The 13603-nt window shown below is 53.4% G+C and overlaps 4 protein-coding genes across 4 annotated transcripts; 1 reads left to right on the top strand and 3 right to left on the bottom strand.

Annotated features, from left to right (window-relative positions):
* Positions 1-271: 271 nt before the first annotated feature.
* On the bottom strand, positions 272-1937 carry K460DRAFT_361721 (TPT-domain-containing protein). Its single transcript, XM_040932515.1, has 3 exons — positions 1818-1937; positions 1563-1758; positions 272-1505 (listed from the first exon to the last, which is right to left on the bottom strand). Exons 1-3 carry the CDS (start codon positions 1819-1821, stop codon positions 695-697), a joined length of 1011 nt encoding a protein of 336 aa, XP_040793535.1. The 5' UTR covers positions 1822-1937; the 3' UTR covers positions 272-694.
* Positions 1938-2739: 802 nt separating this feature from the next.
* K460DRAFT_350956 (uncharacterized protein) lies at positions 2740-7949 on the bottom strand (the record flags this gene model as incomplete). The annotated part of the gene is made up of 4 exons (XM_040931548.1): positions 2740-2894; positions 2949-7188; positions 7254-7466; positions 7572-7949. 4 exons carry the CDS (start codon positions 7947-7949, stop codon positions 2740-2742), a joined length of 4986 nt encoding a protein of 1661 aa, XP_040793534.1.
* Positions 7950-9031: 1082 nt separating this feature from the next.
* K460DRAFT_328411 (brix domain-containing protein 2) lies at positions 9032-10701 on the top strand. Its single transcript, XM_040930701.1, has 4 exons — positions 9032-9198; positions 9246-9304; positions 9353-9420; positions 9532-10701. Exons 1-4 carry the CDS (start codon positions 9109-9111, stop codon positions 10245-10247), a joined length of 933 nt encoding a protein of 310 aa, XP_040793533.1. The 5' UTR covers positions 9032-9108; the 3' UTR covers positions 10248-10701.
* K460DRAFT_350954 (uncharacterized protein) lies at positions 10622-13237 on the bottom strand (the record flags this gene model as incomplete). The annotated part of the gene is made up of 1 exon (XM_040931547.1): positions 10622-13237. The coding sequence occupies one exon, from the start codon at positions 13235-13237 to the stop codon at positions 10622-10624; it is 2616 nt and encodes an 871-aa protein (XP_040793532.1).
* Between the last annotated feature and the right edge of the window lie 366 nt (positions 13238-13603).

The raw sequence follows: 13603 nt of genomic DNA, 5'->3' as shown, positions 1-13603 counted from the left end.
ACGTGCTTGACTACGCCGTCTCGTGTAGAGGACTAGATTGGATTGATGATGATGTGGTTGGGTCACGGAAGGGAGGCGGAAATGCATGATGATGTCTATGGGATGTAGGCCCTTGGTGCTCGAGGCGCATTTTGCGACTTGATACGAGGTGTGCTTGGAGAGAGAGAAGCTCTAGTCTTGGTCTTTCGCCAATCTATCCGCAAGAGCAGGGTCTTGCACAAGAGATCTCGCAATTCATGAAACTGTCTATTTTCTATCAAACGCCTGAAAAAACAGAGAGGAAGCGAGCAAGCTAGTTGAAGTTTCAATGCTTTCATTCGAGGTATATTATCAGAGTATTCAACGCCGTGCTAATTAAATGCAAAACCTAGAGATATGACCAGGTGCGACAAACAATGTCGTCTACCGAAGGATCCCCCCAAGACCCTATAAGAAACAGAGAAGGTATATCCCCAAACCGCGTGTGATCTATCGTCAAATGTTTTTGTGGGCGTAAAATCCAAGCACACCATGTCGCTCTCTCGCTGTGCTGTGCGTTGCGTCGCATATACAAACAGGCGTTTCAAACAGTGCATATCTAGTAGCATCAAAGTAGTCCCTCAAGACAAGACTTCCGCGCGAGCCCCGGCTCCATACTCTATACAACAGGCCCCTCTCGGGCGCCCAGCGTCTCTTTCAACGCTCTCAACTTGCCCTACTTCTTCGCCTTGAGCGCAAGATGCGAGTATACCCAGCCGCCACCCAGCGCAAGCAAAACACCAAACCACTCCCGCGGGCTCAGGATCTTGCCCTCGCTGTACCAGCCAATGGACAGAATGAGAATCGTCTTGAGATGACTAACAATGTTGAAGGTCAACGCCGACGTACGGCCGATAATCAAGAACTGGCTCAAGTTGTACATGGAAGCCATGATACCGCTCGCGCAGACGGACCAGAGGATGTCGGTGGGCACCTTGCTGAGATCTGGAAGCGTGTCGAAAAATGGGACGAAGGGGAGGAGGAGGCAGACGGAGATGGGCGCTTGGTTGAGGAGGAGCTGAGGCGGGCTGACGGCAAAATCCTCAATCTTCTTGCCGATCCAAATCTGGTAGAGAGCCGTGGAGCAGAAAGCCAGCGTCGCAATAATGATGCCAAACAGCTGTGTCTTGGCTGCCTCGTTGATGGTGAAGGATACACCAATGCAGGTGGCCAAGATGGCAATGAGCATGTAGCGGGTGACCATCTTCCTGAACAGGACAAAGTTGATTAGGACAACGGTAGGGGTTGTCATGACTTTGGAGAGCTGGTAGAAGCCGATCGAGTTGAAGGTGAGCGAGAGGTTGCCGAGGACGACGTATCCCGCGAAGAAACCGCACACGGGCAGCATGTTCCAGACATTAAGGCGTACGGCTTTGAAAGCGCGGAAGGGGCCGAGGGTGGAGATGAAGAGGACGAGGCCTGTCGCGGTAAAATGCCACATGACGACCATGAGCTGGCAGGCTTTGAGCTGCTTGTCGCTGAAGACGCTGTTCCTTGATCAGCAAAGTGCCGTATATATCCGAAGCATCTCGAGGCTAGCGTACCGTTTGCTCAAAAAGATGAGTCCCAGTGTGCTCAGCGTGTTCAGCGCAATCCAAAAACACGTAACGAGTTTCTCCCTCAACGGCAATGGCGCCGGCTCCGTCGCTGGCTTCTCGAATGTAGGCAGCTCCTCCAGCTCGTGCGATTCTCGAGGATCGACATTATCGACGAGGCCGTCGGTCGAGGGGCGTTTCTCAACTATATGTCGCTGTTAGTCGCATGCATTCGTCGGCTTCGGATCTTGAGCCACGGCCTACCCATGGTATGCTATAATCGAGATAGCGAGCGAGGGATTGTTTGCGGGAAGCGTCGGGCTATGCGATCATGCTCGGAGAAAGTGACAGGTGGGCAAAGGAGCGGAGGCGCGGGCCTGATGGTGGGTGGTGTTACACGGCGCGAGCGGCGAGGGTGCGAGCGAATCGATGAGAGAGGAGTAGGAGAAGGGTATCACACAGGAGTTCAGGACGGATTGTAACAAAAAGGGATCCAGCAGTGGCACTGCCTGTTAGCGGAAGACGCCAAGGAGGGTCGAGAAGGGGGCAGCGCACTCGGGTCCAGCCAAAAGCCAGCCCCCAATCCATTCACGTCCCGCGGGCGCCGACCAAACCAAACCAATCCAACCCAAACCCAAACCAAAACCATGGAGGGGTCCAATCACCACCGGGTTAGCGCCATCGTGTTCATCAGTCAGCGCGCAAATGTAATTTTAGATTAGATTATTACACCTGGGCAGGAAAAGGAAGCGCTACTCCTTTGGACGAGCGACCAAATTATTTCCCATCCGTTACACCAAGTGGATGCGTAGCCCACCTGAAGGGACATGACCCGCCCTTGCTGTCGCAAAAGCGTCGCGCATCCTGCAGCATCTACAGACAGTAACAGTTGCGACTCTTCATTATAATAGCCGGCACCCGCGTATAGCGTTTCAACACGGTCAAATTACTGTCGATGCATAATCCACAAAATAACATAATCTCTACATCTTTTAGACTCCCTCATCTATGCAGTATGATGCAGGAGACTGGCGCCAAAAGCAACCCTAGGTAAAAAGGAAAAGGAACACGACTGTAGTGTACATATGCAACGTCCCGTACAAGCTAACGTGCCCGGTGCGGGGTGCTGGTGCCCCAGCTAAAGGTAAAGATGGAAAGGGAAAGGGAAAGGGTAGTGTTACAAAGATTAAACCTCGCCATCAGCAACTGCAAGACGCTGCTTAGCCGTCTTCGCCTTCTTGCTGAGACCTTTCTTCTTCTTGCCGCCTGGAGCGGCTTCCGTAGCAGCTATCGGAGTCGCTGCACCGCTGGCCTTTGCGCTCTCATCGAAATGTCCTTCGCCTAGCCGGCGTCAGTATGTCTACCATCAAAATTGTAGCTGTTGATCAGACTCACCTTCATGATACATGTCGTCCAAGTTCACATCCACCTTCTTCTTGCTCTTCCTCTTCTTTCCCGGTGGGGCATTCTTCTCCTGCTCCGCCAACTCTGCCTCCTTCTTCTCAATCTCAGCGGCCTGTTCGTCGTCCACGAGCCACATAGCCATGTCCTTGGTACGGTTCTCTCTAGACCGCGTGTTGAAGTCGACTCCAGCACCGCCGCCACCCGAAATGACAACGCGCTGCACTTCTTCCTTCTGAAGAGCCCGCTTGCGGATTCGTTCTTCGATAGTGCCGGCTGTGATGAGACGGTATACTGTGACTTGTCGCGTCTGGCCAAGACGATGGGCACGGTCCATGGCCTGCGAGTCGATCGTCGGATTCCAGTCCGAGTCGTAGAAGATGACGGTATCGGCCGCCGTCAAGTTGATACCAAGACCACCGGCACGGGTAGACAGCAGGAAGACAAAGATGGACGGGTCCGTCTGGAAATCTGCGACGGTATCTCGACGGTCCTCGAGCTTCGTCGATCCGTCCAGGCGACAGTACTTGTAGTTTCGGTATGTCAGATACTCCTCCATGAGATCAATCATCCGCGTCATTTGGAAGTACAGCAGGACACGGTGGTCGCCCGCCTTGAGCTCTTTGAGCAACGCATCCAGTCGAGCTAGCTTACCAGAATCCGTGACGAAGCGCGACATGGATGGGGCCTCGATGTGCGTGAACCGCGTTCGCTCATTTGTCGGTGGGGGTAGCTTGTTGCGAACCGTCAGAGCGGTGCTATCCTGCTTGGAATCTAACATGACGTGTTCAGTCTTCTCGGAGACGCCGTACAGGGCATTGCGGATGGGAGCATTGAAGTAGTCACGCTGTTTCTCTGCGATGACACCCTGGCTGGCGCAGTACAGCTCAATCGGAGGCGCGGAGGCTTTTGGCTTGGCACATGGCTCGATAACGTTCAAGCCTGTTTTCTCAAATGCAGCCTGGGACACATTGAGCAGATTGTGCATGTAGCCTTCGGTGGTGATGTCGGTCAAAGGAGCGCGATCTTGGCGATCGACAATATTGAACATCGATTGCTTGGGTTCCCACTCGCCGTTGTCGCCATCATAGAAAACGTTGAATCGACCGGTTTTGTTTGGCTTGTCACCAGCAGCAAGAGCTCTGTGGAATAAGTCGCTCTTCGCAACCTTTGACGCTTCACTTGCCGAGAGATCCGAAAAGCGAAGCCAAGAGAATGCACCTGCCTGGCGAGCGGACCGCTGAACGTTGTCTGGGCTCCAGACGTTCATCAAGTTGTCGAGATAGTGGCCCTTGAAGCCCGCCGTCGGATTCTCAGGACCAGCGATATCAAGCCGACCGCCATTCCGGCAAACAAGGCGCGGTAGAGAGTACTCTATTAGGTTTCGTGTGGAATATCCAACTCGCACGTTCTGGCCTTCGCGCAGGAAGGACGCAGTCTCAGCAAAGTAGGCAAAGGAGAAAGGAGACCATGTATCAGCGCGCTCGAAAAGGTCAGGGTGGTTGCAAACCTTCCTGAACTGCATAACGAGGTTCATCAGGGTCGCGCTGTCTTGTTCGTCGCCAACAGCCTTCTCGATTAGGTCCATGATGCTGATCTTGTTGCGAAGGTTGGCGTAGTAGGCGCGCTGTCGGTAGGTAAGGTCGCAGTAAACGTCCAACTCGATCTTGTCTCCCAGCTCTTTCTGTACATGCTTCTTGACACGTCGCAGCATGAAGGGCTTCAAAATCATATGTAGTCGCCTCAACTGGTCCTCGTTGAGTTTGGTGTTACTCTGTGCGTGACTTTCAATGTCCTTTGAGAACCACTCGCTAAATTCGTCATGCGAATCGAACAAGCTCGGCATGATGAAATGGAGAAGTGCCCAGAGTTCCTGCATGTTGTTCTGGATGGGTGTACCCGTCAGAAGCAGTCGATTGCGCGAGTGGAAACCCAGCAAGCTCTTCCATCGAGAGCTCTGAGAAGACTTGATGGCCTGAGCTTCATCGAGAATCATGTACTGCCAACGCATCTTCTGGAAGTATTGAGCATCTTGAACGACCAACTGGTAGGAGGAAACCACAACATGGAACGGCGAGTCCCTGGTGTATGTAACATGCTTCCGATCCCACAGCTTGCGTAAAATCTTTCGATCTTTGGCGGTGCCCCAGTAGGGGATTACGTTCAAATCTGGCACGAACCGCGAAATCTCTTGTTGCCAGTTGTGCAGTGTTGAAGCCGGGGCGATGACGAGGAAAGGACCCCATATGTTGTACCTCTCAGCAAGGTATGCCATGACGGAAATGGACTGGACGGTCTTTCCAAGGCCCATCTCATCGGCCAGGATACCGTTGATACCTTGCTCGTACAGATTGACCAGCCAATTGAGACCCTTGAGTTGGTATTCTTTGAGGGTACAGTTGAGCATGCCAGGTTGAGGTATCCAGTCTTCTTTGTTCTGCAGCCCGGAAGGATTTTGGAAGTTGAGCTCGCCGTCCTCCTCGTCACCCCCAGGTTTGTTAAAGGCACGAGCTCGATCCTGCGCCTCCTGAATGGCGTGTTGGGCGTTCGCCATAGCGGCGGCATTGAGAACGCTCTCATCCTCATTGTCAAAATCAAGGTCTTCAAAGTTGGTCACCTTGCCACTAGCCTGCGTAGGCAGATCGCCAACATCGATTCCGGAATGATGTGCTTCCGCTGGTGCAGCTGCAGCTGTGTCGGCATCGTCCGTGGACCTCTCGATTTCAGATGTTCTAGCCTTCTTGCCGATGAAATGGGAGTAGAGCTCGGTCTGGGAAATAAGGAAGTTGAGTTTGCGCTTCTGTCGATTGGCTTCCCGATCAGCTTCAGCCTTCTTCGCATTTTCCAGTTCTTGACGCTCAGCGTTCTTCCGTGACTCGCGCTCGTCACGCTCGTTCCTCTTCCAGAAAGCAAGCATCTCGCGCATCCCGCGCTTGGCCCTAGCTTGTGTGTCTTTCTGATTCTTGTTTGTGCGCATCTGCCATCGACGGGCTTCCTTGGCGGCCAACTGGGCTGTCTTTCGTAGATTCGACTGCTTTGTAGACAGTGAATTCTCCTTGATACGGACGACCTTGGGTAAATCCTTTCGAGCCAGGTCTTTTACAATCTGCTGGTAGAGATTGCGATATACGGACGAGTCGTAAGATGTCAAGACAACAGGGCCCAGATCTTCTGTATGACTTCGGCCTCTGACGGATTCGAGACGCGACTCGTCGCGCGGTGCAATGAGAGGAAGGTCGTCGCCACGATCGAGAGCGGCCTGACCAGCGGCAGCAGCATCCTTTTCTGCCTGCTTTTGTTCCTTGCTTTTCTTGAGACGCCCCGTAGCACGGTTTCCTTTCCGCTTTCCGCCACCTCCTAGAACGTCGTCGGAGGCCTGGAAGGAGCTCATGGTGCCGCCTTCAAGGTTTGGCCCATGTGGAGTAGTTTCCCGGATGTCTTTGCTAGGCGCATTACCTTGTAGAAGCTGCGAGGTAGTCTTCGCCTTGCGTTCAGCCTTTTGCGCAGCTAGGAGGTGTCGCTCCTTCTCTTCCTCATTCTCCGCCTGTCCAGCCTTTGCTAGTGCTTCAGCACGCTTGGCTTCCTCATTCTGGATGGTCTTTTCCCGCCTGCGCTTGCGTTGCATGTCCTTCTTGCGCTCTTTCTCCTCGGCAATCTCCTGGCTCTGGACCTGTTGCCAGGCGTCGCCCTCATGTTCCAAGTTATATGACTGCTTGGCATAATCGCGGTGGGCACCGATGACATCCTGGAAGCGCACCAGGGTAGCAGTCCGTCGGCGCTTGCGTTTACTATTGTCTGCATTGGTAACCTCCAAGGCGCGCTTTTGGCTGCGCTCTTTGTGCTCCTCATGCTCATGTGGGGTGCCTGAATCCTCAACCTCATTCATCTGCTTGGTTTCGATGTGGGCGAGAGCAGCCTCTACTTCAGCCTCGTCTGGCACAGGCAGCTCGCGAGATGAGGGCTGGAGCGAGGGCTGCAAGCTACCGACAGGTGGCATTGACTCGTACAGGCCTCGAGGGGGGTAGCCATTGCCTTGTGGTGGTAGGTCGGGAGGTGCAGGGGATGTCATGGCCTCTTGTTTGACAAAAAGGGGGTTGGGCGATGGCTTCGATAGTCGATAGGAATCGGGGTTGAGGGGCGGGAGTTGTTGGGTTTTCGGTGGAGGGTCGTTGTCTACGCCAGAGGACATGATGCTCGAGAGGGACATGGGGTCGGCGCGGGTTGGGGGCGGTGCCTGCGTGGTGGTTAGGGACTGCAGACAGATGATGGTAAGTACAAGTAAGGCGTGGTTTCACTTACCTCGTCCTTGAACGATGGCCGCCTCGCATAGTTTGGCGGTGGCGGCTGGACGGCGCCCCGGTTCAATGATTGATAGACGGACGGGGACACGGGAGAGTGCGACATGGCCTCCATGGTGCCAGTCTGCTGGTGTTGTGAATGCGGACGCTGCAGCGGCGAGTGATGGGGGTATGCGTTTGTGACTGGCGAGTGATAGGGTTGCGGATCTCGAGTCTGGAGAAGAGGAGGGTTAGCGTTTTATCCCTGCATATAAAATGTGTCTGTAGCAGCAGAGCAGGCACGTCGACGATGGCATGGATGGGAGGTAGGTGTACGGACCTGTGGGGGATAGTGGTTGGTGTCGTAACGCGCCGGGTCGCGCCCTAGAGTGCGCTCGCCATTGTCTGATGTGGGATCGTAGTATCTGGACGTGTCGCGAGCGTAGAGCTGCGTGGTGATGGGCGGGAGGTCGGTCGAGGGCGGCGAGGTGGGAGGACGGTGGTGTTGACGGGGATGGAAATTGTTGGCGTGGTGCAGCGGCAAGGGCGCGGGTGTCGTTGGGGAGTGGTGCTGGTAGGGTTGGGCGGTTTGTGTTGGCGATGTGTGGTAAGCTGGCGGAGGATCCCCTTGGTGCCCTGGCGGCATTCTTTCGTCTCCTCGCGAAAGCTCCTCCGCGTCGTCGACCGAGCGCGGCACGACGGCGGGATCGCGGAACATGACGACTGCGCGCGCGCGTGAGAGCTATCAGCACTGCCGTTGGGCTGGCTGCTCCATGGGCGAGAAGCAGCAGAGGCAAACTGGGGGAGCGCGCAGCAGCAGCAGGCGTCGCAGGCGGGCGACAGGACTGGTTGAGTGATTGATTGCGCCGTCGGATGATGGATGGGACGATGGATGCGTGACGAACGACGGCGAGATGGACAGCAGGCAGAGGGGAAGATGGGGACGACGAGGCTTTGATGGATGTGGAGCAAAGTCGTCGTCTGAAAGCAAGCACACACACACACACACGGGGAAGATGGACGGTCAGCTCCTGTGCTTAGTGCGGCCGCGGCCAGTTCCCTTTCCCCAGTGATGCAGAGCCGCGATGAGGTTGGATGGCAGCCTCAGCGACCAGCGAGACAGCGTCTGATGAGATGCAGCGAAGATGGGCGCGGAGCAGCAGGAGAAGGGCAAGTCATGGTGGGAATTACTCGCGGCACACGCATCGCGACCCTTTTTCCGCGACTGGGCGGGTTCTACTGTTAACAAAGCACTTGAACCCCATCTATCGTAGAAGCAGTACTCCACGCACGCCCAGAGGGTCCAGCGGCCAATACTTTGGCATGCATGCGAGCGGCCCCGTTGCAGCTGGCCAGCAGGTTCTTGGTTGGGTTTTATTCCATCTGCATAGAGTTATTATCTACTTTGGTCCTCTCTGATGGCGTCTTGATGCTGGGCGCATTTCGTAATCCATCCCATGTGCCCACGCCGTTCCTCTCTCTCTCTTGCTCCGCGTGCCGGGTTGAGGCGTTGCAAGCTTCGGCTAATGCGACCACCGCCCAACATGACCTCCCAACTCTGCCTTTTTTCCCCTCCTGCTTTTCTGCTTCTGCGCTGTTCATATTAATTGATTCATTCATTCACTTTCCGCCCAGATGCGACCCCAATGCGCAGAGACTGTACCGGGTGACTGAGGCAGCAATCGACGTCCTCATTGGACGCGACTAGACGAGGACGGTGACGGAAGGCGCGACCCATACCGCTGGCTCGCATGCAGGCCCAAGCGTCCTGCGAGGCGATGGCGCTAAACCGCTCGGCATCAATTCTCGAACTTTTTCACTCTCCCAAAGGGCACGTCCAACTCGCCATTTGCGCAACATCATAGCCCATATCCACAATGGCTTCCGTATACAAGACCCTGTCCGGCAAAGATGGCCATGAGAAAGAGCCCGGAGAGAAGAGAAACAAGCAGCGCGTCCTCATTCTGGTACGCATTCCGGTTACACAGCGACGGGCCTTGCTAATCATTCGCAGAGCTCAAGAGGCGTTACCTTCAGACATCGTCATCTACTAAATGACCTGTACTCTCTCATGTGAGTTTCAAGTCTGGCGCTCTGCGAATACTTGCTGACTGCAGCAAGGCCCCATAGCCGGAAAGAGGCAAAACTCGACACCAAGACCAAGCTCTACCAGCTGAACGAACTCGCGGGTACGTAGAGTCCATCTTGCCTGAGAAAGAAAAAATGTGCCCTCGCAGTTTTCAAGAACACGATTCGCCATGTTTACTCTCAAGTCACATGACAAAGACTAACAGTCCCAGAACTCTACAACTGCAACAACGTCCTCTTCTTTGAAGCCCGCAAAGGCCAGGATCTCTACTGCTGGATGTCCAAGCCCCCCAATGGACCCACCGTAAAAATGCACCTGCAAAATCTGCACACCATGGAAGAGCTCAACTTCATCGGAAACTGCTTAAAAGGATCGCGGCCCATCCTCTCCTTCGACGCAGCATTCGAAAAGCAGGCCCATCTCCGCGTCATCAAGGAACTTCTTACCCAAATCTTTGGCGTGCCCAAGACGAGCAGAAAGGTGAAGCCTTTCGTGGACCATGTCATGGGCTTTACTGTTGCAGACGGCAAGATCTGGGTCCGCGTCTACCAGGTCAATGAGAGCGAGACGAGCAGGAAGAAGCCCACCAAGGATGGCGACGAGGTTGATGTCGATGCTCTTCTCAAGAAGAAGAGCGGCAAGACCGACTTCGACGTCAGCTTAGTAGAGATTGGCCCGCGCTTCGTCCTCACGCCCATCGTCATCCAGGAGTCGAGTTTCGGAGGCCCCATCATCTACGAGAACAAGGAATTCGTATCGCCCAACCAGATCCGTTCCGACTTGCGCCTGTCAAAGGCTGGCAGGTTCAATAGGAGGACTGAAGCGGTAAAAGACTCAAAGGCCAAGCACGCCGATCTCGGACTCACGTCGCATGGTGGACGCAAGCAAGAAAAGGATCCTCTCAGCGACCAGGTGCTATTTGCATAGATTGTTCAAGCAAAAGTTGGGAAAAGCATGGCGTTTCAAGGTTAGGTCTTGTAGGTTTGTCGGCGCAGGTTAGGTGGGCATGTACAGTGTCAAGCTATAGAATAATCCACTATACCCATAGTTCTCATTCAGACTTTGGCCCATTGTACGTAATTTACTCACACTGGATTAAGGCATGCATGATAAATCAAACTGAATTCGTATTACAACATGGTTGCAATTAGGGGCTTGAAACACTCCCGCAATGCTCTTGCTAAATGCAAATGCTCAAAATGACGCCAAACTCCAAGACACTAACCAACGACAATTGTCCTTGAGCTAAAGGCATGGACATCTGATGTCCATCCTCTCCCCATCTTCATCCATCCAGGTACCTACTCGAGGAACAACTCATCTAAACCATCTTCGTCATCCTCGGACAACGCTGTGTTATCCACCTCACCATTCACAACCCCCGCATCACCCTCAACGTCAACCATATACGGGATACTCATCTTCCGCTCCCGTCCACAAGGAGACGTAACCTCTGGAGAAAACGCAACCCGCTTCACCTTCTCAACTAGCCTCGATGGCGTAGAAGATGTCACAGACGAATCCTCTTCTTCAGCCATGGAATCAGAAAATACATTCTTTCGCTTGGTGCTCTTTAGCGGCGAGGGAGTGCTTGAGGGTGATGGGGGTACCGACGACGATGGCTGCGGGGTGGAGGGGCGTGTGACTTCTTCCTGGATAACGGTGATTTCTTCTTCTGCAGGGGAGGACTTGAGCTTTTTGGCAGGCTGTGCATTGGTGTCCAACTCCTTGCTTGATGACACCTCGGGGATCTGCTCGGGAGTGGAACTCCTCTTGCGCTTCTTTGAAGGAGAAGGGAGAGTCGAAGTATCTTCAGCGGAAGGCTCCGTCTCGTCGAGTTGCGTGGTGTGGTCGACTCCAATAATCTGCGTGGTTGCAATCTTCTCCATCGTGTCCGTGATATCAATGGTCTCTTGAGTCTCAATAGTCTCCGTTACCTCATTCTCCTCTGCGGTCTCTTTCTGCTCCTGCTCCTGCTCCTCTTCCTTTTCTTGTTGATGAACTACCTCTTCTACCAACGCAGCTCCCTCAGCCTCCCAACCTTCGCAGACCATCTCCTCTGGCAGCTTCGTTGCCGCGGCAGGTAGTGTATAGTCTGCGTCGTCATCACTGTCCGTAATGATGGCAGCAGACTTCTTAGACTTCTTCTGCGACTGCTTTTCACTCATGTCTTCCTCGATGACGGCTGCCTTGCGCTTCTTTGACTTCGTCTGCTCTGGTTTCTTGAGAGGTGCTTGATGCGCAACTTCATCAGCCTCCGGTGTGGCAGATGTCTCTGACGGCTGAGTAAACGCTTGGTCTTCTTCGTCGTCAGCCTGCTCCTGCCCTTGCACTTCTGCTCTTGCAGCCTTGAAGAAGCTCCAGCTTTCTTCAACCTCTTCAATATCCTTCTCGTTTGTCGCCCTCTTTATAGTAGCCGTCTCGGTGACAGAGGCTTGCTGGGGATGAGTGACACCTGTAACCATGTTAGGACGCTCTATCGCTGCTAGCACACTGCGAAGCTCATCGTCTTCATCTTTGTTGTCTGCTTCAGGAGATTCCGACTGCGGTTCTTCGTTCACCTCAACCGCGGCGTAATGCTCCGTCTCTTCCTCTTCGACCTGATGAATACCTGCTAGAAGAGTTCGCTCCTCTGTAGTCATTTCGCGCGGCTTTGGCTTTCGAGAAGCCTTTGGGGCCTGTGGTTGCTTCACCGTTGTCTTGGTCTTCGGAGTTGCCTTAGGCTGCTCCTCTTCATCTGAACTTTGCTCCGAAACGAGACGTCGATGTATTGGCCGTACAGAAGTCACCTTTTTAGGCACGACATGGCCGTCTTCATCAGACTCTGCCCCAGTCGTCTTCGCCTTCCGAGGCTTCAGTGGTGTCTTCGTTCGCTTCGTCATTGGCGACTTCTTTTCATCCTTGGTGGACCGCTTTGCCAAAGATGTGCTCTTGGTGTTGACTCTCAATTTCTTGGGCTTTGTCAATGGCGCCTCGTCATCTTCCGAATCGTCAACTGTGATGCCTTTAGCTCGCTGACCGCGATGCACCTCTTGTTGTGCTTGTTGCAACACCATCGTGTCCAGCTCTTTCTTACGGTCTTGGGCATTCATTAACACCCGCGTAGCCTCCCGCTGCTCGACAATCTTCTCGTGTTTGCCCCTGCTCATCTGAGAAATCATGCACTGAATTTCACGCTCCACCCTATTGTTTGGCGGTGGCCTACGTGGCTCCTTTCCGTCTCGCCTATCTCGTGCGGTAAGCTTGCCATTCTCCATGTCCAGAAACTTCTGGATTATACGCTCAGCCAGAATCTTGCCCCGCGTCTGGTAATCAGGTGCAGGGCAGGACTTGTGGTCCTCATGATCCAAAGGAGACTTGAAGTAGGATTTCATCCTCGGCTTCCATGTGCCGTTCTTGTTGTCCGGATCCAGAGAATTCCACTCGATACATAGGTCTTGGTGTTGGCAGAAAGAGACCTGCGAAGAGTTCTCATATTGAAGACCATTATCGGGATAAAACTGGTCTTGAAGAAGGGGGCTTTCAGGTCGATAAGTGGAGCTCTTTTGGTATGCGGTGCCATCATTGAGAGCGTTGCCAAGATGCTCTAACATTTGCACACTGGGCAACTGTCGCATATCTTGCCACTCTCGCGTAGGCGTACGTATCTGACCAGGTCGCCAATGTGCGCGCTCGTATTCGTCTTTCTTCTGCTGGTCCTTCTTCTTCTCCCCCGGGGAGACGAAATCCCGGCCGCCCGTTCTTGCCTCGCCTAGGAGGTTTCCAAAGAAAGATTTACCAGCCGTCTCTAGAGGTGTTGACGCCTCGCTCTCCTTATCCGATGACGTGACTTGCCACGATGTAAATCTCTGCTCCGTGTGAATAAATGTCTCGCTAGCGGCATTTTTATTCATCGTGAAAGGTAATTTTCGTTTCATAGTTGCAGTGCACAAGATTCTGTGCGTGCTTTTGTGTGATGACAAGTAGTAAAGTTGAGGATAAAGCAATGTTGAAATATCTGTGGTTGATTACTGTCGTATATTGTCCGTTATATCTGCTGGAATCGGGATAAGAGGGTATTTGAAAAAGTAGGCACGTGTAGGGGCCTGAAAGGCAGTCGTTTCAAGACAATGCTTTGTACTTCGATTCCTTCATGTACTTGCCCTGCTCGTTGTCAGAGTAACAAAATAATATCATTGTGAAAGTGTTGAAAGTTGCTGTGTACAATCTAATAAAGGGAGCACACTGTCGGGTGAATGAAAATATGGTGGCGGAAGGCATTCCTTTGTTGACGTCGCGAAACC

This window comes from Cucurbitaria berberidis (assembly GCF_010015615.1).
Source record: "Cucurbitaria berberidis CBS 394.84 unplaced genomic scaffold K460scaffold_1, whole genome shotgun sequence".
NCBI classification, from domain to species: domain Eukaryota; kingdom Fungi; phylum Ascomycota; class Dothideomycetes; order Pleosporales; family Cucurbitariaceae; genus Cucurbitaria; species Cucurbitaria berberidis.
This window is presented reverse-complemented; position numbering and strand designations above follow the sequence as displayed.